Source organism: Bufo bufo, chromosome 8, assembly GCF_905171765.1.
Source record: "Bufo bufo chromosome 8, aBufBuf1.1, whole genome shotgun sequence".
Taxonomy (NCBI): domain Eukaryota; kingdom Metazoa; phylum Chordata; class Amphibia; order Anura; family Bufonidae; genus Bufo; species Bufo bufo.
Genome location: NC_053396.1, coordinates 26,813,719 through 26,836,141, shown reverse-complemented (window position 1 = coordinate 26,836,141; position 22,423 = coordinate 26,813,719). Strand labels below are relative to the sequence as shown.

Here is a 22,423-nt window from a genome sequence, read left to right as displayed (position 1 = left end):
GGATTAGTCAGTGTGGTCAGTTGCATATCATCGTGGTGCACCTTTCGCAGTAATTTATGTATTTTTATATTTGCATCCACACATTATCCCATCATGTGTAGGATGCCATTGTGGTGCATGTGGTCCGCAGCCGACATCCTCCATTGTATGCATTTTTGCTGGGGATCGCCGTTAGCAGCGGACCACATGCGGAGGGATTGCTCCCCTGATTATAAACACACCACAGTGTTTGGGGTTTTTGAGCATTTCCTCCCATTTAGGCCACTTTATTTCAGTTATAAATCTGCAGCTATGGCGATGGGCAACTAAGCCACTTTTCCTGTACACCACACCAGTTTGATAAGGCCTCATCCACATTTCCATGTTCTACCAGCACACGTATCCATTGATTTGAATAATGTCTGTTCACACATCAGTATTTTTTTTTACTGAAAGTGGGTCATTAAGAAAAAAAAGGAGGCATACACTACTTTGATGCGGACCAAACACATCCACTGAAATCTATGGGTCCGTGAAAGTCACAGACACAACATGGATGCATGGATGGCATCATTGACCACTGATAGGAGATGCTCTGGAAATTAATTTTCAGCTGAGCAGCGTCCGTGACAGCGTCTTATCAGTAAGATAAGAACTGAGCTATAATGAGTGTTTAGAATGTCAGAGAGCAGAGATAAGGAGCCCGTCAGCTCCCCAACTGACGGAAAAGACAGAAAATCCACAGACTGCTACTAGAGCATGTCAGCTCAGTACAGAAAAAAGGGCTCCATATTTTTAATAAAGACCAATGGAAAAAAATAAGTACAAATGCACCAACTTTCATAAGACCCCACCGGTATGTTTCCTTGGAGATAAGCCTGTAAGCTTAAAATACACCCCATTTAAGTTGGCCCAACACTTCCTGCTCACGGCACGTGTACACAAAGCGGCCAAATGGCGATCCACCGCCCTTTGTCTTGCCGAGGTTGTGCAACGAATCGATAGAATGGCCATATATGAAAAGATTACAGTCACTATGGGGGATACGGCTGGCCTCCTCGCACACTTCTCATAGGATACCCTACTTGTCATTGTAACTTTGGTTAGAGGTTATTGACTTCCCCTAATGTATGCTCCGAGATGCCTGGGTTATATTCTGTCCGCAACATCTGCCCCCTCCAAGTATCTAAGAATTCCTAAGCCTTGCATTGACAAGGATACCATGTTTTTGTTACCTGATGTATGTGAATCTATTGATTTTATTGTATTTTTTATTATTATTATTTCCTCCCGTTCACCTATCCCTGTTTGTTTGATACTACGTGCATAAAACTATACACCTATCATTAACCCCCTCCTGCGTTGGTTGGTTTTATGATATTGTTTCTGGTTTTGTAACCTTATCCTATATCATTCTTTAATAAAAACCAACTTTTGAAACAAAAAAATTTGTACAATGCAATAATAAAAAATTGCCCCCTAAGGTGTACATAGCCTTTAACTATATGAGTGTTTATGAGCTGCGATGAAAGTACAGATAAGCCATCAAGCAGAAGGCAATAGTCTGCAGATACTGTACACTGAGAGTGAAAACTGTGGAGGAAAAAGTGTTAAAAATTTCTAATAAAGACAAATTTAAAAAATTCCTTTCAGCTCAAAATGAGTGGAATGCAATGATACAAATGGCTCATAAAGGTGTCCATAGCCTATAAATCCCTGCCCTTTTGGGGCAACTAAGCCAGTTCTACTTTACACCAGTTTAATAAATCTCTCCCTGACTGTGAAATCGGCCTTGAAGGGGTTGGCACTAGGACAGAAAGCAAAAAAACCTGACGCACGGACCAAACACGGATCATTCACAGACAGCTCCACGGATGAAACACAGACGCTTTTTTTCATGGACTTGATTGTGAGCCAAAACCAGGTGCAAAATTTTGTGGCACAGGCATTTTACTAACATTTAGGTCTAAAAGCTACTCCAGTCAGAGGACTCTCGGAGGTGCGCCTAATTAGGCATTTCTTCCAGCAGCCGGGGGCTATCAAAGACCGGGGTAAAAAGACTGTACTAAATGACCCCTAATTAGTTCCAAAGGAAAGCGTGACCCTTGTGAACCCAGAAGCCTCCATGTTGCCGGAGTTATAAGGGAGGAATGGTAAATCCACATGGATGAACTGCTGCTGATTGGCTGGAAATGGCGGTATTTATTACCCCGCCATCACCTGCTCACTTCTGGCCTGTGAGGTCAGAGGTCACTGACACCTGTTCATCATGTTTGACTACTCTCCAAAATCCTGCTGAGAAATGCCCTATGGACCTGTGGATCACTAATGAGGATTAGCACAGTCCATACCCAGCCTTAAGGCCGCCTGCACACGTTGCGGAATACGTGTGTTTTTTTCCACATGGAAAAACCGCAGCATAAGGGCTCATGCACACGACTGTATGCATTTTGCGGTCCGCAAAAAATATGGCTGGCCCCTAATAGAACAATCCTATCCTTGTCCGTAATATGGTCAATAATAGGACATGTTCTATTTTTTTGCGGAACGAAAATACGGACATACGGAAACGGAATGCACACGGAGTAACTTCCGTTTTTTTTGCGGACCCATTGAAGTAAATGGTTCCTCATACGGTCCGCAAAAAAAACGGAACAGACACGGAAAGAAAATACGTTCGTGTGCATGAGCCCTAAGGCATCATGAACACGGCCGCCGCCCGTGGTGACATGAGTCACATATTACTCGAAATAAATAACACTTATATTTGGATAAGATCCGCAAAACACCTACGGACGTGTGAATGGACCCTTAGAAGACCATACTAATCTCGGCACGATCTCAGAAAAAACCATAGTGGCAACCGGAAATGAGCATTTTTCAGCAGGGCCATGTCTTTTTTCATTTCCCATAATAAATCTAAAGTTTTATTACGACCTATGTCATTACCCCCAGCATCCAAAATGAAAACATGCGGGGAAGGCCATTAATGCTAGTTTTTTTAATCTCATTCAGAAGACAGGGCCAGCGAGCGCTCTCCTCCTCCCGTTGGCCCTGTCTGCCCATGAAATCCCGCGCCTGCGCCGGTCCTCATTCGGCACAGGCGTTCTGAGAGAAGGACGCTTTTCCGGGTGTAGGCTGACGTCATCGGCGCAGGCGCACTGAGGAAGGAGCGGGCAAGCTAGGGTCCTTCTCTCAGAGCGCCTGCGCCGAATGAGGACCGGTACGGCGCAGGCGCGGGATTTCATGGGCAGACAGGGCCAACGGGAGGAGGAGAGCGCTCGCTGGCCCTGTCTATCAAGTGGAGGCGCAAGTGGGCATGTTTATAGTCCGAGGATGCGGCGGCCACCAGCAAGTAACCGCCCAACTTGCTGGTAGTGAAGTAATTAGCATATTATAAAAGTACGATTTTTTAAGAAATTACAGCACAGAGAGAGGTAAGAGAGATATATATGGACTCAACTGACATTAGCGAATAGCTAATGTCCGATACTGAAAATTTCTAAACGGGGAGTGACAGAAGCCCTTTAAGCAAAGAATTGAAATGCAATTTCCTTAGACGGCTTAAATTAGAATGAATCAAAAAATGAACCCTGCACTTCCGGTCTAATTTGCAGCCAAGCTGTCACAGCTCTGACTGGACACAAAAACGAATTGGACCAACTGTTTAGAGAAATAAATTGACCACGGCCCAATTGGTCCATCTTAGAACGTCTAATTCTAATCTTTACCGTGTCCTTAGAAACGACCGCATCGGAAACAAAAAGACTTGAACCAGAAGACTTAGAACTAGCAACCAACTCTCCAATCCTGAAAGCCCCAAAAAAGGCCAAGATGAAAGCCGTTCTAAGTAAAAACACTTCAAGCTGATCTTTAGGAACATTGGGAAGAACACCCAACATTTTTTCCAACATCTCCAAAGAGATAGGACTTCTTCTCAAATCTGAAATTTTAAAATTGGCTTTGCAATATCCTTTCAACACTTGCTTAACGAGAAACACACTAGAAAGAGGAACCTGACCGAATATCCTCTGAAAAAATGACACTCCAGCAACTGTCTTAGCAATAGGGGAGAAAGAGAAAACTTTTTGGACATGAGCGATGAAACAAAAAGCAGACCTAACTTTTCAAGACCACCTGACGGTTCGTTTTGACCTGATTGAGGAAACAACTACCAATCCCTCCATGCAGCTGCCCATGTTCTAGGTGCAATGGAACTACGGATACTATAGGATAATAATCCAGCAGCAGGTCCCATAAGTGTGGAGGACAAGGGGTCCCTACTTGCTCTGCCGATGGAACCAACTCCCGAAATCTCCTCCACTGAAAACGAGACAAAGAGTCAGCTACATCATTGTTTCTACCAGCCACGTGCTTTGCTTTTAACCAAATGTTAAAGGAGATACAGCACAACACCAAGTGTCTCAAAAGGCGAACTGTCCTCTCACATTTAGAAGACAGAGTATTGATAGCAAAAACCATACCTGAGAAAAGACAAATTCTCTTATTCTTAAAAAACAAACCCCAAACTACTATTGCGACTAAAAGCGGGAATAATTCTAACAGCACAATATTAGAAGTGAGTTTCTTTTCTGCCCAAACATCCGGCCAACTTCCAGCAGACCATTCATTATTCCAGAAGGAGCTAGCTGCTGCATCAATAAATAAATTCAAAGAATCTGAATCTTGAAATTCTTCCTGCCAACAACTCCTACCATTAAACTTCGTTATTTACTTAGGAATTTAAACCAAATAGACATGTCTTCCTTAAGGCCCCTTTCACACGGGCGAGTATTCCGCACGGATGCGATGCGTGAGTTGACGCATTGCACCCGCACTGAATCCCGACCTATTCATTTCTATGGGGCTGTGCACATGAGCGGTGATTTTCACGCATCACTTGTGCGTTGCGTGAAAATCGCAGCATGCTCTATATTCTGCGTTTTTCACGCAACGCAGGCCCCATAGAAGTGAATGGGGTTGCGTGAAAATCGCAAGCATCCGCAAGCAAGTGCGGATGCGGTGCGATTTTCACGCACGGTTGCTAGGAGAAGATCGGGATGGAGACCCGATCATTATTATTTATAACATGGTTATAAGAGAAAATAATAGCATTCTGAATACAGAATGCATAGTACAATAGCGCTGGAGGGGTTAAAAAATAAATAAAAATAAAATACAACTCACCTTAATCCACTTGATCGCGGAGCTGGCATCTCCTTCTGTCTTCATCTTAGCTGTGTGCAGCAACAGGACCTGTGGTGACGTCACTCCGGTCATCACATGGTCCATCACATGATCCATCACCATGGTAAAAGATCATGTGATGGATCATGTGAGGACCACAGGTCCTGTTCCTCCACGCAGCTAAGATGAAGACAGAAGAGAAGCCGGGCTCCGCGATCAAGTGGATTAAGGTGAGTTAATTTTTTTTTAATTTTTTTTTAACCCCTCCAGCCCTATTGTACTATGCAGTCTGTATTCAGAATGCTATTATTTTCCCTTATAACCATGTTAAAAGGGAAACTAATACAATCTACAGAACACCGATCCCAAGACCGAACTTCTGTGAAGAAGTTCGGGTTTGGGTACCAAACATGCGCGATTTTCCTCACGCGAGTGCAAAACGCAATACAATGTTTTGCACTCGCGCGGAAAAATCGTGCGTGTTCCCGCAACGCCCGTGTGAAAGGGGCCTAAGAGGTCTAGTTAATCTAACATATGCAGCAGGGGAACGCAAACCTCTAGTAGCAAAGTACATCCGACTAGAAAAAACACCACCCATTGGAATAATTCTACAAGCAAAATTCAATGAGCCTAAGGCCTCATGCACACGGCCGTTGTGTGTTTTGCGGTCCGCAAAACGCGGATGGCATCCATGTGCGTTCCGCAATTTGCAGAACGGCACGGACAGCCTTTAATATAACAGCCTATTCTTGTCCGCAAAGCGTGGACAAGAATAGGACAGGTTATATATTTTTTTGTGGACCACGGGACGGAGCAACGGATGCAGACAGCACACTGCCCCATTGAAGTGAATGGGTCCGCATCCGAGCTGCCAAAACTGCGTCTCGGATGCGGACCAAAACAACGGTCGTGTGCATGAGGCCTAAAAGAGAGAGACTGTAATTCCCTCAAAGTGCATTTATTTTTGGCTAATAACTTCACTAATAAGGATCTAATCGAATTTAACTTAACCTTAGATAAACAAAACTCCATCATAGAAACATAGAATGTGTCGGCAGATAAGAACCATTTGGCCCATCCAGTCTGCCCAATATACTAAATACTATGGATAGCCCCTGGCCCTATCTTATATGAAGGATGGCCTTATGCCTATCCCATGCATGCTTAAACTCCTCCACTGTATTTGCAGCTACCACTTCTGCAGGAAGGCTATTCCATGCATCCACTACTCTCTCAGTAAAGTAATACTTCCTGATATTACTTTTAAACCTTTGCCCCTCTAATTTAAAACTATGTCCTCTTGTAGCAGTTTTTCTTCTTTTAAATATTCTCTCCTCTTTTACCTTGTTGATTCCCTTTATGTATTTAGCAGTTTCTATCATATCCCCTCTGTCTCGTCTTTCTTCCAAGCTATACATGTTAAGGTCCTTTAATCTTTCCTGGTAAGTTTTATCCTGCAATCCATGTACCAGTTTAGTAGCTCTTCTCTGAACTCTCTCCAAAGTATCAATACCCTTCTGGAGATATGGTCTCCAGTACTGCGCACAATACTCCAAATGAGGTCTCACTAGTGCTCTGTAGAGCGGCATGAGCACCTCCCTCTGTCTACTGGTAATGCCTCTCCCTATACACCCAAGCATTCTGCTAGCATTTCCTGCTGCTCTATGACATTGTCTGCCTACCTTTAAGTCTTCTGAAATAATGACCCCTAAATCCCTTTCCTCAGATACTGAGGTTAGGACTGTATCACTGATTCTATATTCTGCTTTCGGGTTTTTACGCCCCAGGTGCATTATCTTGCACTTATCAACATTAAATTTTAGTTGCCAGATTTTTGACAATTCCTCTAGTTTTCCTAAGTCCTTTTCCATTTGGTGTATCCCTCCAGGAACATCAACCCTGTTACAAATCTTTGTGTCATCAGCAAAAGGACACACCTTACCATCGAGGCCTTCTGCAATTTCGCTGATAAAGATATTAAACAATATGGGTCCCAGAACAGATCCCTGAGGTACCCCACTGGTAACAAGACCTTGGTCTGAATATACTCCATTGACTACAACCCTCTGTTGCCTGTCCCTCAGCCACTGCCTAATCCATTCAACAATATGGGAGTCCAAGCCCAAAGACTGCACTTTATTGATAAGCCTTCTATGTGGGACAGTATCAAAAGCCTTACTAAAGTCTAGATAAGCGATGTCTACTGCACCTCCTCCATCTATTATTTTAGTCACCCAATCGAAAAAATCAATAAGATTAGTTTGACATGATCTCCCTGAAGTAAACCCATGCTGTTTTTCATCTTTCAATCCATGGGATTTTAGATGGTCCACAATCCTCTCCTTAAGTATGGTTTCCATTAATTTCCCCACTATTGATGTCAGGCTTACTGGCCTATAGTTGCCCGATTCCTCCCTACTACCTTTCTTGTGAATGGGCACAACATTTGCTAATTTCCAATCTTCTGGGACGACTCCTGTTGCCAGCGATTGGTTAAATAAATCTGTTAATGGTTTTGCTAGTTCAACGCTGAGCTCTTTTAATAGCTTTGGGTGTATCCCATCAGGCCCCTGTGACTTAACACTATCAGTAACAATACCTCAAAATTCTAAACAATCGCGAGGGTAAAGAGTCTTTTCTTCTGCAATGGGGATAGCAAACTGCTGGACATTCCAATAAAACAATGTAACAACTGAGAACCAAAAAAACCTACAAACAGGAAACCATCTTAGGCTACTTTCACACTTGCGGCAGGACGGATCCGACAGGCTGTTCACCATGTCGGATCTGTCCTTTCGCTATTTTGCCGTGCCGCCGGACCGCCACTCCGTCCCCATTGATTATAATGGGGACGGGGGCGGAGCTCCGGCGCGGCACGGCGGTGCACAGCTAAAGCCGCCGGACTAAAAAGTCCTGCATGTGCGACTTTTTAGTCCGGCGGCATTTCCGTCGCCGGAACTGCCTGCCGGCTCCGTCAAAGCGCATGCAAACTGATGGCATATGTCAGATGGATCAGGATCCTGATCCGTATGACAAATGCATTGAAATGCCGGATCCGTCTCTCCGGTGTGGGGGGACACAGGTGGACAGCAGGTAAAAGTTAAGGCCTTAGCGCTCATGCACACGACCGTTGGTTGTTTTGCGGTTCGTAAATTGCGGATCTGCCAAACACGGATACTGGCCGTGTGCATTCCGCATTTGGCGGAATGGAATGTCTGGCCCCTAATAGAACAGTCCTATCCTTGTCCGTAATGATTTTGTGGAATGGCCATGTGGACACAGAACGCACACGGAGTCATTTCCGGACCGGACGCTGGAAAAAATAATAATACATTCGTGCGCATGAGCCCTTACGCACATGTCTGTTATTTATAGACAACACATGTACCATTCAGTTTAATGTGTATATTCACAAACCTCTGTTTAAGCAGGGAAGCATGCTCTAATTTGTCCGTAAACATCCATCGCACCCATGAAAAACACGGGCGGCGTCCGTGTTTCATGGACTGTTTATAGCAGATGCTCTGAAAATTCATTTTCAGCTGTGCAGTGTCTGTGGAACACAGATGACCCTCATAGAAACATAGAATGTGTCGGCAGATAAAAACCATTTGGCCCATCTAGTCTGCCCAATATACTGAATACTATGGATAGCCCCCGGCCCTATCTTATATGAAGGATGGCCTTATGCCTATCCCATGCATGCTTAAACCCCTTCACTGTATTTGCAGCTACCACTTCTGCAGGAAGGCTATTCCATGCATCCACTACTCTCTCAGTAAAGTAATACTTCCTTATATTACTTTTAAACCTTTGCCCCTCTAATTTAAAACTGTGTCCTCTTGTGGTAGTTTTTCTTCTTTTAGCAGATTTCATCACGGACGTGTGAATAAAGCCTCGTTCATACATCCGTGTCCGTGCTCAAATCCGTGAGAAAGTGGTCAGTGAGGCATCCGTGAAGCTGTACGTGAAGGATCCGTGTGTGATCCGTGTTTCACTGACATTGCACAACTGAAAAATAATTTTCAAAGCATCTCTTCCTAATGATCCGTGAAACTGTTGCATCTGTGGCTTTCACCGACCCATAGACTATAATGGGCGCGATGGATCCGTGAACGGACAAAATAGTGCATGCCTCAGTGCTAAAAACACGGACCGTGGTAAAACACTGATGTGTGAATAAACACATTAAAATAAATGGGGACGTGTGCTGTCCGTGGAGAATACACAGCACACGTCCGTGGAACATTGGTGTGTGAATGAGGCTTAAGGCAATGGCATTCGGTCAGTAATTTCCATCAGTGATTTTGAGCCAATACCAGGTGCGGCTCTAAACACAGAAGAGGAGCAGATCTTTCCCTTATACCTTATGTCTGTGGAGGGTCCACTCCTGGTTTTGGCTCAGAATCACTGATGGAAATCACCGACCAAAACACGGACGTGTGAATGAGGCCTAAATCTGTAAGGGTCTGGCTTTTGGGAGATTCCCACTCATGGCTAGGCATCCAGCGCCAATCACTGTGCATGCATACAGTGGGGCAAAAAAGTATTTAGTCAGCCGCCAATTGTGCAAGTTCTCCCACTTAAAAAGATGAGAGGCCTGTAATTGTCATCATAGGTACACCTCAACTATGAGAGACAGAATGGGGGGAAGAACACAGGGAATCACATTGTAGGATTTCTAATGAATTCATTGGTGAATTCATTGGTAAATTCCTCGGTAAAACAAGCAAGATTTCTGGCTCTCACAGACCTGTAACTTCTTCTTGAAGAGGCTCCTCTGTCCTCCACTCGTTACCTGTTTGAACTTGTTATCAGTATAAAAGACACCTGTCCACAACCTCAAACAGTCACACTCCAAACTCCACTATGGCCAAGACCAAAGAGCTGTCCAAGGACACCACAAACAAAGTTGTAGACCTGCCCCAGGCTGGGAAGACTGAATCTGCAATAGGAAAGCAGCTTGGTGTGAAGACATCAACTGTGGGAGCAGAAAATGGAAGACATACAAGACCACGGATAATCTCCCTCGATCTGGGGCTCCACGCAAGATCTCACCCTGTGGGGTCAACAATGATCACAAGAACGGTGAGCAAAAATCCCAGAACTTCATGGGGGGACCTAGTGAATGACCTGCAGAGAGCTGGGACCAAAGTAACAAAGGCTACCGTCAGTAACACACTACGCCACCAGGGACTCAAACCCTGCAGTGCCAGGCGTGTCCCCCTGCTTAAGCCAGTACATGTCCGGGCCCGTCTGACGTTTGCTAGAGAGCATTTGGAGGATCCAGAAGAGGATTGGGAGAATGTCATATGGTCAGATGAAACCAAAGTAGAACTTTTTGGTAAAAACTCAACTCGACATGTTTGGAGGAGAAAGAATGCAGAGTTGCATCCAAAGAACACCATACCTACTGTGAAGCATGGGGGTGGAAAGATCATGCTTTGGGGCTGTTTTTCTGCAAAGGGACCAGGACAACTGACCCGTGTAAAGGAAAGAATGAATGGGGCCATGTATCGTGAGATTTTGAGTGAAAACCTCCTTCCATCAGCAAGGGCATTGAAGATGAAATGTGGCTGGGTCTTTCAGCATGACAATGATCCCAAACACACCGCCCGGGCAACGAAGGAGCGGCTTCGTAAGAAGCATTTCAAGGTCCTGGAGTGGCCTAGCCAGTCTCCAGATCTCAACTCTTTGGAGAGAGTTGAAAGTCCATGTTGCCCAGCGACAGCCCCAGAACATCACTGCTCTAGAGGAGATCTGCATGGAGGAATGGGCCAAAATACCAGCAACAGTGTATGAAAACCTTGTGAAGACTATCAGAAAACGTTTCACCTCTGTCATTGCCAACAAAGGGGATATAACAAAGTATTGAGATGAACTTTTGTTATTGACCAAATACTTATTTTCCACCATAATTTGCAAATAAATTATTTAAGAATCAGACAATGTGATTTTCTGGATTTTATTTTTCTCATTGTGTGTCTGATAGTTGAGGTATGCCTATGATAAAAATTACAGGGCTCTATCCCGAATGCCCACGGCCGTGGGCGGTCCATGGTATCCCGGCCTGGCATCCGGCTGACAGCAGGAGCGCACGGCGTCCCACTCGTATGATCTCTACGAGTGCATCACTGTACAGCAGCAGCGGCATGAAGCAACCAATGACTCCGTGCGCTCCTGCTGTCAGCAGAATGCCAGGCCGGGATACCACGGACCGCTCTCGTCTGTGTTCATGAGGCCTAAGTGGGAGAACTTGCACAATTGGTGGCTGACTAAATACTTTTTTGCCCCACGGTATGTTGAGGAGGAATTTGTATGGAGCAAGCCCTTTCCCTCTGCATACAACACTATGGACGTTAAAGGGGTTGTTAGTAGGGATGAGCGAATCGACTTCGGACTTGGAATCAAACCTGAGTACAGGAAATGTGGGGGTTTTTTACAGTAGAAAACAATTTCTGAAGTTATTACGCGAAGTCTCGCAAGACTTCACAAAGTAATAACTTCGCTCATCGGAGCGAATACATTCTAATACTGTACAGAGCGCTCACTCCGTACAGTATTGAAACAACGTTTTATGTGAATCGACTTGAGGTTTTATCCGAAGTCTATTCGCTCATCCCCAGTTGCTAGGATTAAAAAAAAAAAAAAAAATAGCTGCTTTCTTCCAAAAACGTCTTCACATCTTTCCATTGGTCAAATTAGGCATGTTGGAGAATGGGACCCACTTTTTTAAAGGGGCATTATGTAGACAATTAGGACAAGCCACGACCCCATCCTACCTTGTGAGGCAGCTTGCAGGCCGACCAATCCAGATGAAGAATGACTGGAGCGGTGGCTGCACGTGTGCATGGCTCTACTTGCCTCTATGGGAGCTAGGCCGACCAGCGCGTTTCCACTATTCCCCCCTAGAAGTGAATTAAGAAAACAGCAGACACTGTGCGACCACCTCTCCATTCATTCTGTCTGGACGGGACAGTCAGGCGAGATTCCCCTGCCGTTTCAGGGAATAGATGGAGATCCCAGAGGAACACCATAGTTCATGGAGAGCTCACATACCTCCCCCCCCTGCCAGGATCTCAGTGCCCACAGGTAATGAATGTTAATGTAGTGTATGTCTATATATGCAAGACCTCATGCACATGACCTTATCATCTTTTGCAGTCTGCAAATCTCAGGACAGACCAAAAGTCAATGGGTCAACAAAAAACATGCAGATGCAAAATGGACTGCATTCCTATTTTGCAGAGCCGTGATTTTCGGACAGCAAAACCGACACGGTCGTGTGCATGCGCCCTTACTTGAATGTTTGAGGGTAAAGTTTTTTTCTGACTTCACCAAAACTGAACCTTTATTGGCCAAGTTGGGAACCTGTTAAACATTCCATGGGTACATTCACTTTTTTTTTTTGTGGGTTTCATGGCTGATTTGGTAGCGAAAACTACACAGAATCTGCGCTGAAACAGCCTCCAACTGGGTAGACCATCCCAAGTGTAGGCAAGGTTATTTTGCCATGTACAGGTCTATCCTTGGCACAATTATCACAAAGACCCCTCAGAAAACTGCAGCAGGAACCTACTTATGGTCTAGGTCCACTCAATAAAGCTAAACATAGTGTGAGTCCGCACCATTCAAAATTAAATCTCAAGGGCAGAAACGGCAGTGGTTTCTACCATGGGATACCCAGTGGATTTGGTTACAGATAAAATCCCTTGTGTGAACCTATCCAAACGCTCACTTTGCAGTGATCTGATAGAGTGTAAACGTGATCAGATATCCGTGAGCAAACATTTTAAGGGATTGACTACTCATTTTGTTAGAAGGGTACCTAGACAATAAATGGATCCCAGGGTCTCCCAGTGATGCAATAATTGTTGGGTAATTCCAGAAGAAAGGGAACAATTTCCATGCAGTACCACCACATGGGAAAATGAAGCATTACAGGCTTCATGTGATCCAGGTACAAGTTGAGTCCTCCAGCGCTAGAGACACTCTTTGTAGACCATCTCTCCTCTAGCTAATGTTCTAAATAATGAACCCAAACCAGACAACCCCTTTAAAGGGTTTTCCAAGAGGGCAATATGGATGACCTATCCTCAGGATAGGTCTTAAGTATCTGATCAGTTGGTGTCTGACACTCGACACCTTCACCGATCACCTGTTTGAAGCAACCTCAACAGTCCTTTGAGCGATGCAGTGTCCTCACAGCTTACCAAGCACAACTCCGTACACAACACAGGTGCTGGACTTTGTATTGCAGACCGTTGAGTGGGACTGAAGTGCACCATAGCCATGCAACCTATAAACATGACTTCCTGGCCTAGGAAGAGGTCGCAGCACTCAACAGAGCATCATGGCCTCTTTCAACAGCTGATTGATGGAGGTATTATGGAGTTGGAAGCCCACTGATCAGCTATTGATGACCTATCCTGAGGAGGTCATCCATATTTTACTTGCAAGGAACCCCCCCCCCCCCATAGAGTAGGTTCACACAGTTCTTTTGGAGGAGAACTTAAACATTTTCCTGCAGGTTTTTCAGCCAAAGCCAAAAGTTGATCCAGCAGGGAGGATATGTATAAGGGTAGGTTCACACAGTTTTTTGGACAAGGTTTTGAGGCAGATCTGCCTACAGGTCTTTCAGCCAAAGTGAAAAGTGGATCCAGAAGGAAGGAGACGTTCTTCCTTTATATTTCCAACTCATCTCGAATCCACAGTGCACCCAAGTGATTGATTGCAGTAGTCAAGCACTGTCAATGTGACCTCACCACTGGAGCCAGATAAGAGCCCAACTGGAGCGGCTGCGCAGGATCTGGCAGGTCCAGTTCTTCATTGCAGCTTGATCCAGTTTCATCCTAAAACCTGGCTTTGGATGAAGAAATCACAGGAAAATATGACTCAAAATCTCCTCCAAAAAACAAACAAACCTACTCGTAATTTTTCCACATCAGACCTTTTACCTACATTTTTTTTATTTTTAAACAGAAGGAATGGAAAGTTACATTTTGGCTCTACTTAACTCCAACTCCTGGGAGGACGAGCACCTTTAACCCCACCACACAAATACCAGCCAGAAACATTCTGTTCCCTCCACTTGTATTGAGATTATTCATTCCAGATACTTATTAGCTGGAGACGTCGGTGACTTTTCCGAGACGGTCCCAGCACTTCAAATGAGTATCACACAAAAGTGTCACAGTTTATTGAAAGTTTATTTGACGCTTCCTGCTGCACAGCTCAATCACATCTGTAAAACCCCCCCAAGCCTCGTGACAGCTGCCGCACAAATACTTCCAAATGGATGAACTCTTAATCTCATGTACATAGAAGTAAACATTCATGGGAGACAGATCCCAGAAAAGGAAAATTAAAGACAGTAAAAAAACTAACTAAACAAATAAAAATTGGCAGGTCCTCAGATTCCTTAACCTTATCAGGTGTCAATTCCCATCATCGAATTGATCACTTACTTGCCAGGATGGCGACTCCTAAACCGCACCTGTCCTTGCTAAACTGCACGTAAATGGACCTTAAAGTGATCCTCCAGTCCAAACCTAAAATTTGAGGGCGCTGTCAAAAAGGTCTAAGAAACTCCCTCCTCGGATGGATACAGTGCTACATCATGGACGCTGGTCCACACGAGGGTAGCCGAGGAAGGGGCAGGGGCGCAGGGTCTCAGACTACTACTGCACCAGTCAAATTTTAGGTTTGAACTGGAGGTTCGCTTTAAATTGGTTGTCAGGTATTAGAAAATAGTTAAAGGGGTTGTCAGGTTTTTAGGATGAAACTGGATCAAGCTGCAATGAAGAACGGGTAAGTAGTTACCTGCTAGATCCTGTTGGGCTCTATTTCTCTGGCCCCAGCAGTGACGTCACATTGACACAGCTTGACTGCTGCAACCAATCACCTGGGTGCAGGGTTGAGGCTAGTGACTAGTTGCAGAGGTCAATTGTTGTTGACATGATGACACCGCTGCAGCCAGGTAAGTAAAGCCCAGCCAAAAAAAAAAAACAGAAGAGGCGGCATGGGATCTGGCAGGTAAGTACTTACCTGTTCTCCATTGCAGCTTGATCTGGTTTCATCCTGAAACAGGACAATCCCTTTAACTGCTATTCCCCAGAGACGGAGCCGTTCTCGTCCATGGGCTGTGTTTGGTATAGGACCAGGAGGATTACCTGCAATACCAGACACATCCCACAGATAAGAGTGGCGCTGATTTTAAGACTCTCGACTAATCCTGGATGACCCTTTAGGGAAGGTTTCTGACATTCTTTACAAAAGCCGTGCATTCTCTGGGTATAGCGCAATATATAAAAAGCTATTAAAAATGCTTGTAATTCAAGGCATTTCTCAAAAAATTTTAAAACGCTGAAAAAATTGTTTAGAGGAGCCCTTAACGTGGTCACCATCTCACACCATGTTCTGAATTCATCTGACTTGTCACATTCATGGACTTTCTTTAATGAAGCTACAGCCATTTCCAGTTCTTGCATTATCTGAGGACAACTGCCCAAAAAATAAAAACACCTGTAAATACATCCCCTGTAGCCAAAAAATAATAAAAAATGGATTCAGCCTTACGTCTGAACAAGCTGAGTGACAAATTATAGACACTGTACACCATTAGCAACAAGGGTCAGATTATTATTTTTCAGAAACAGCGCCACTGTTGTCCATAGGTTGGGTCTGGAATTGCAGCTGAGAAGCTGAGCTGCAAGACCAGACGGACAAGAACAGTGCACAATGAGCATTTTTTAAAATCTCACAACTCCTTTCATTTCTGCCATTACAGCTCCCCCAGTCATTTATACCCAACTTTCCCAGAGTTCTGAACGGCAAAGTTATGCAGAAAGACCTGAATATGGCGCCGATCTGGACCATACACGAGTCTCAGACCCCTGGGTGACAGCTCGTGGCTACTAGGAAGATGAACCTACAGGTGGTCACCCATATTTCTGATATAATCAGTATATGGGTGAGTAATGACCTATGCTTAAAGGGGCTTGTCTCATCTCACAAGTAATGGCATATCGCTAGGATAGGAGCGGGTCCCACCTAGGTCTCAGATCTGACTTTGAAGGCCTATCCTAGCGAGATGAGACGACCCGTTTAACGATTTAAATTGGTTTTAAAAAAATTGTGCGTTTTTCCTTTCTAAAAATTGTTCCATAATCGGTCATGAATACAAGTCTTTTGATCCCCCTTGACGTACACAGGACGCCCTTTCCGTCTGTACTGTCCCCTCTCCAATGTCATGGCCGCGGGTCTCTGTAGTTCGCCTTGCTCAGCATTTGGCAGCCACAGGAACAGATGGAGAGGCCCACAAAAGTAAAAGCAGAGGCCGGAGGACAGATGGCACATTCCTAAAAATGTCACACCTCCATAAGAACACGTGCAGCTCTTTAGCCCCCTGCGAGCGCAAATCTCGAGGGAAAGCTGCTCATAATCCAGATTCTCTTCACCCCCCTGGAGGAGGGGCAAAATGCAACACATTTCAAAATGTGGGAATGAAATTTGTAAAAAAACAAAAAAATAATAAAAACTTGGTTTACCGAACCATTTATCAAAGACAGAATCTGATAATACTGAGTCAGATTAAGGAGGAACAGATCTTTAGAACATCTTAGTACACCCTGTTACCCAGCCTATTCATAAAACACTAAAAAAACAAAAAATCAAAACAAAAACAAAAATTCCACTTTTTCAGGACGAAGCTTGGCCTTGGCCTCTGTGCAAACTGCACTGGAATTGAAGGGGAAAAAATAAAAATAGAAAAAAAGTCAAGTCTAGCGGATGTGGGCCATTTCTTCCAGGAAGGGAGTCTTCATGCAGCCGGTGCAGAGCTGGTCCATCCAGAGAGGCGCCTCGTGCTGCAGTGGGGTGCGGCGGGGAAAGAAGGTGTAGTTCAGGTCGTAGTTGAGGAGGCAGCTGATGGAGGCCATGTACAGGTCGGAGAAGCGGCAGAGCCGCCTGGAGAAGTACGTGGGGTTGTGGCACGTGCGGAAGATGCTACCGAACTGGGGGTTGAACAGGTTCTTGGTCACGGCTCTGAAAGTAAAGAAGAGTAGATATGGTAGCTATTGCTCGCTGTTCTCAGCCACGCCGGTTTTGGGAGAGGCGGACTATTGGCGATTAGTAATGGTCCTCATTAGCAGCAATACAGAGTTTAGGTTTAACATCTGTATCCGTGTTTTTGTGGACCGGGATCAACAAAAACACAGATACCAGCCCCTTCTGCAGGTCCCGCACTGCTACAACTGCCTATTCTTGGCCGCAAATTGGACATGTTCAGTTTTTTGCAGGGCCATTGAAATGAATAGGACCGCATCTGATCATAATATACACAATATATGGAGGATGTCACATCAGCAGATATGGATGGCATAGAGCAGACCCCTCTGAGCTCACATACTGTTCCAATAAATTAGTAAGTATCTATACAGCAGTCCAGGCTCTATTCTACTGCTACATTGCTCATAGTTGGAAATAATCTGTCACCACTAGGGGGAGCTAACTGCACATTATACATGGTCCTCAACACATGTAAGGGAATCTGTCACCAGCAACCTCCCTCTCCAACTGTTTGCATACACAAAAGCTGTGGTTCATCTGGCTCAATTATGACACTTTCCTAATATGCAAAATTAGGCATTTAGTGCAATGAGATCACCGCCGTTGCTCTTGGTGCACCCAAGCTCCGCTCCTTTCTGTGGCCAGCCTCTCCCCTGCTGCTTTGACTGACCAGGCCAGGCAGAGGCAAAGCAGCAAGGTAGGGGCTAGCCACAGAAAGGAGCCGAGCTTGGGTGCAACAAGAGCAATGGAGACCGCCTAATTTGCATATTAAGAAAAAGTATAACTTGGGAGCAAAGCCTTGAATCAACAAAAAGAAAAATAGTGTTTTAAATCAGGTGAACCACAGCTATGCATCCATGCAAATAGCTGGACAGGTAGGTCACTGGGGAGAGATTCACTTTAAGCAGTGAGCGCCCTCTAGTGGTGTCCGTTTGGACCCAAAAACGGAGAATCCCTTTATTCAAGCTGCCGATTCCATGCCGTTACATTTGTAGACTCCGGGATCAGTACCTGAGCTCCTGTCTCTCCTTCATCCAGTCTTGTAGGATCTGCTGAGACTCGGGGTCACGGAAATTCTGTTAAGAAGAAGAATAGTGATTAATGTTGGGTGGATCTTGAGCTTATTTAACCCCTTCCTGACCGCCGCCATACGTGTACGGCAGAAGGTAGGCCTGGTGGTCCTGGGTTTCTGCTGTTTCAAGCAGCGTACACCTGGGGTTAAATGTTTGCGATCGACGATAACGCCGATTGCAAACATTTAACCCCCTCAGATGTCATGGTCAATTGGCAATGGGAGCGCTGCACTCTCAGGACCTGAACAGCATCCCTGCGTGGTGATCGGAGAAGCTGTTCATGGTCTGCGATAATCTCGGTCCAAAAGAATAGCAATTCATTGAAATGTAAGGCTGAACAGATGCATGACAGCAGCGGTGGTGGGTCATGGGAGTCACAAAATACTACATTAGTTGGACCTCGCTTACCTGCATACGCTCCAGCAGCCCAGTAAGCGCCTGCATCCAAGTCAAGGACTGAGAGTACTGCTCTGTATTGACAATTTTGGTTTCAGTCTCTAACTCGGGCACGATCGCCCCCGTCCTCCATCCATGACGAAGCATCAGGTCCTGCAAGGGCACAATTCTAGATGTTATGTCACAATCATAGGGTCTCTAGACCCTCCTGCATAGAGGAGCAAAAGGCCACTTACTGCCAGGTCACTGTAGAGGTGATCACCAAAGTACAGCACCTTGGAACCCCGCCATCCCGTCAGCCGAAGGAAGTCAAATAGGTTACCCTGGAGGACAGAAAAGACATGTACGGGAATAAAATACAGAAAATGATCTGGAAGCCAGTAACAAGAATTCTCTAAACCGCTCCTATAATCCTAAGACCTGTAGAGCTGTCAATCACCCTGTGGCCACTCTCACACCGAGCTGCTCAGCAATGTAAGCAATTAGGACAGCAGAGCCATTACAGAATAATGAGGTTTTTCACGAGAAAACCTATTCCCAGGTTACAAATAAGCAGCTTTTCTAAGTCTACTTTTCTAAGACTTTTCTAAGTCTTTTCTAAGTCTCCTCGGCACAGGCCCCATTCTGAGCTCCTCGGGCTTCCTATGAGACGGCATCCTCTTGACTATTGCACAAGATGCTCGCTGAAGAATTTCCTTCCTGCACTTTGTAAAACCCTTTAATAGAGGCGGAATATCTTTCAAGCATATCCAGCTCTACAGGCCGAATCCTGTGCGCGCTTCCAAGACTAGAAGATAAGGAGACCGGGAGGAAAGAAATAAACTGCAAATCTGCTAGTAAATATTAGATAACCTTCAAGCAGAAGCTTCTCTGCAACCAGGGATTTGGGTGCCAGCTGCCGCCATCTTCCTCCTCTTGGCATCCTTGACTAAAATTGGTGGGTCACCAACCCTTCTACTGCATGACAAAGCCAGGTGCCCACAAGAGTAAGGAGAAGTGGGGGTTGTCCCTCTTCAGCTGAGGTCCCCATTGCAAAGCCTCAGCAAATCCAGAGCCATTTCCATAATGGAGACCCTGTATGGCCCAGGGGTCACTCCATACACTGATCGGTGAATATCTACGGCACCATAGAGGAGATATGGACATCAATGGCTCATACTACTTTTTTTCCTGCATTATAAACGGCCTGTAGACTTCTAGGGGCACCGCAAAAGATTGGTACAATACAGATCCATAAGGGTGCGTTCACCTGGCCCTTTGCATTGTCTATTGCAGTGTTTCCCAACCAGTGTGCCTCCAGGTGTTGCAAAACTACAACTCCCAGCATGCCCGGAGAGCCTTTGGCTGTGCGGGCATGCTGGGAGTTGTAGTTTTGCAACAGCTGGAGGCACACTGGTTGGGAAACACTGGTCTATTGGAAGCATCAGTCACCCATAGGCTCCCAAATAAAACATACTGCTCTGTAGCTTTTTTGCTGGATGACTTTGTATGGAATAGCACAGCAGGAATGCATTATTCCATACAGGAAAAAAAAAAAAAAAAAAAAAAAAAAAAAAAAAAGGTATATCAATGTGTACAAGCCCAATAGGGACGCTTTAGGACTTTGTCAAGTGATTGGGGGGCCTATGGATACGTCTGACGTACGCACCAAGAAGGTGGACGCTGCACAATGTGTGAAAGCACCCTAGTACGGTTGTGTGTAGGAGAATCTAATTCTAAAAATCAATAAACACAACTCAATATAATTGGTATTTAACGTAACTGAGCAGCCAACACTTTGCACATCTTATATAGGGTAAGGGGTGTCTAGGTACGTCGAAGCTCAAGTTCATAGGCAGCTGCATTTCAAACACGCCTTTTGTTCTGCTAGCCTCTTCTGGGATCACGTAGCCTGCATGGGCAATGATAGGAAAAGACAGCAGAGAAAAGGCCAGCCTGCGCCTGCCCCCCACCCTGAAGGCTTCAGCCTATGCATTTGCATAAACAAGCGCTATACAATCACTCAGCAGTCACTTGACAGACGGAGGGGCATGTCAAGACCGGGTAAATAAAGTGACGCAATGTTCTGCAGACAGAGAGGGAGCGAAGAACCTGCCTGAGCTGTATGAGAAATTCCAAAGTCATCAACCGTGTCAGCAAAACAAGGGGCCGGCCAACCGAATTCCTGGCACACCCATGTACAGCCTAAAGTCACAAGGACTGATCCAGTTCTGAAAATTAGATCACTTATGAAGGCTTTTTGACTTGTTCTCACCTCCACCAAAGGCTCAGTTCAGGGCCTTCATCACATATTCCATCCAAAGCAGCAGACAAAAAGAGTCCTGCGCACAGGACTAAAAAAGAGTGGACTCTGAACGGAAACGGAACAGACACTAGTGTAGTCAATGGGGTGCGTTATACTAGAGGGACAACTATTAGATCCAGCACTCCCATCATTGTGTTCTTCTTCCCCACAACTGAGCACAAGTATGGAAATACTAGCGCTGATGTGAACTGCCAACCATCAGCAGAGGGGCGAGAGAGCAGGAGGTTAGGAATAACCAGGACTCTTTTCAAGGCCTGGGCTGCAATGATTATGATGCTGATTCTCGGCAACCACTTACCTTTAGCTCATGAGTGACACATCGCTGAGATCAGCATTTCTGTCACTCAGTGAGGTCAGCATAAAGCTGATGACCGGTTCCCTTTAAAGACTGCAGGGACCTCTAAAGGAACCATGATGCCCCTTTAAATGGGGAAGGGGCGGAATCCAAGGCATCTATTAGAAATATTCAAAGTGTGCGAGTCTGGTGACCGCTATGAATCTGCCGTGATCCCATCTATACACCATTGATTTCAGGAACTGCGCCACCAGCATATCCACCACTACACACTGAGAAGATGGCACAGCATCTGGGTGGTATGGAATAGAAAGGGGCCAACAACTACCCCCTGACCGCCCTATAAATATTTGCAGTGATCCTGAGGACCACAGCAAATGGGGCAACGACCGGGGTAAATTAGGGAATGGCTACTTAAAGGGGTTCTGCCATGATGGATGTAAAAATGTAAATCAGACATCATATAGTACATGACAATCTCTTTCTAACAAATCTAGAACCAGCCCTGTACCTCACATGGATCCAGAGATCTCCTCATTCATTGCTCTGCTAGATTATCTTCAGTCGGGCAAATTAGGGAGAGTGTCCTTTCTGCTGCAGCTCTCTCCCTGTAACTGCCACAGCTTCTAACAGAACATACAGCTGAGCACGTGCGACCAACTCCGTGAGATGGACAAAAATAAATGAACAGCCAGCAGGTGGCGCTATACAGATCCATTTTATTGAATAGCTCAGTGGCTATACAAAATTTTTAATTATACTCAATTACAAAAGTATTCAGATCTAAGTTCTGGTTTGCAAACTAGAGAATGTGTGTTTCGCGATACAAACCCTTCAGTGTTTTCCCACAACCAACTGATAACCTACCCTCAAGGCTAGGTCAAGGGTCAGCAACCTTTGGCACTCCAGCCGTCATGAAACTACAATGCCCAGCATGCTCCATTCATTTCCATGAGAGTTCTGAGAAGAGCGGAGGAAGTATGCATGCTGGGAGTTGTATTTTACCAACAGCTAGAGTGACAGAGGTTGCCTACCCCTAAGCTAGGTCATCAGTATCAAATTTGTGGGGGGGGGGGGGGGGTCTGACTCTTGGTCCCCCCCATCGATCCTTTCCCAACC

At 45.2% G+C, this 22,423-nt stretch overlaps 1 protein-coding gene across 1 annotated transcript in view; it reads right to left on the bottom strand.

The window, feature by feature from the left end:
* Positions 1 to 15,810: 15,810 nt before the first annotated feature.
* LOC121009217 (5'-nucleotidase domain-containing protein 2-like) overlaps positions 15,811 to 22,423 on the bottom strand; it is a 31,752-nt gene continuing 25,139 nt past the window's right edge. Inside the window, exons 11-14 of the mRNA XM_040442185.1 lie at positions 18,941 to 19,027; positions 18,717 to 18,857; positions 18,247 to 18,311; positions 15,811 to 17,211 (exon numbers count right to left, since the gene is read on the bottom strand). Coding sequence (XP_040298119.1) covers positions 16,950 to 17,211; positions 18,247 to 18,311; positions 18,717 to 18,857; positions 18,941 to 19,027 — 555 coding nt within the window. The 3' untranslated portion in view covers positions 15,811 to 16,949. The remainder of the gene's footprint in view (positions 17,212 to 18,246; positions 18,312 to 18,716; positions 18,858 to 18,940; positions 19,028 to 22,423) is intronic.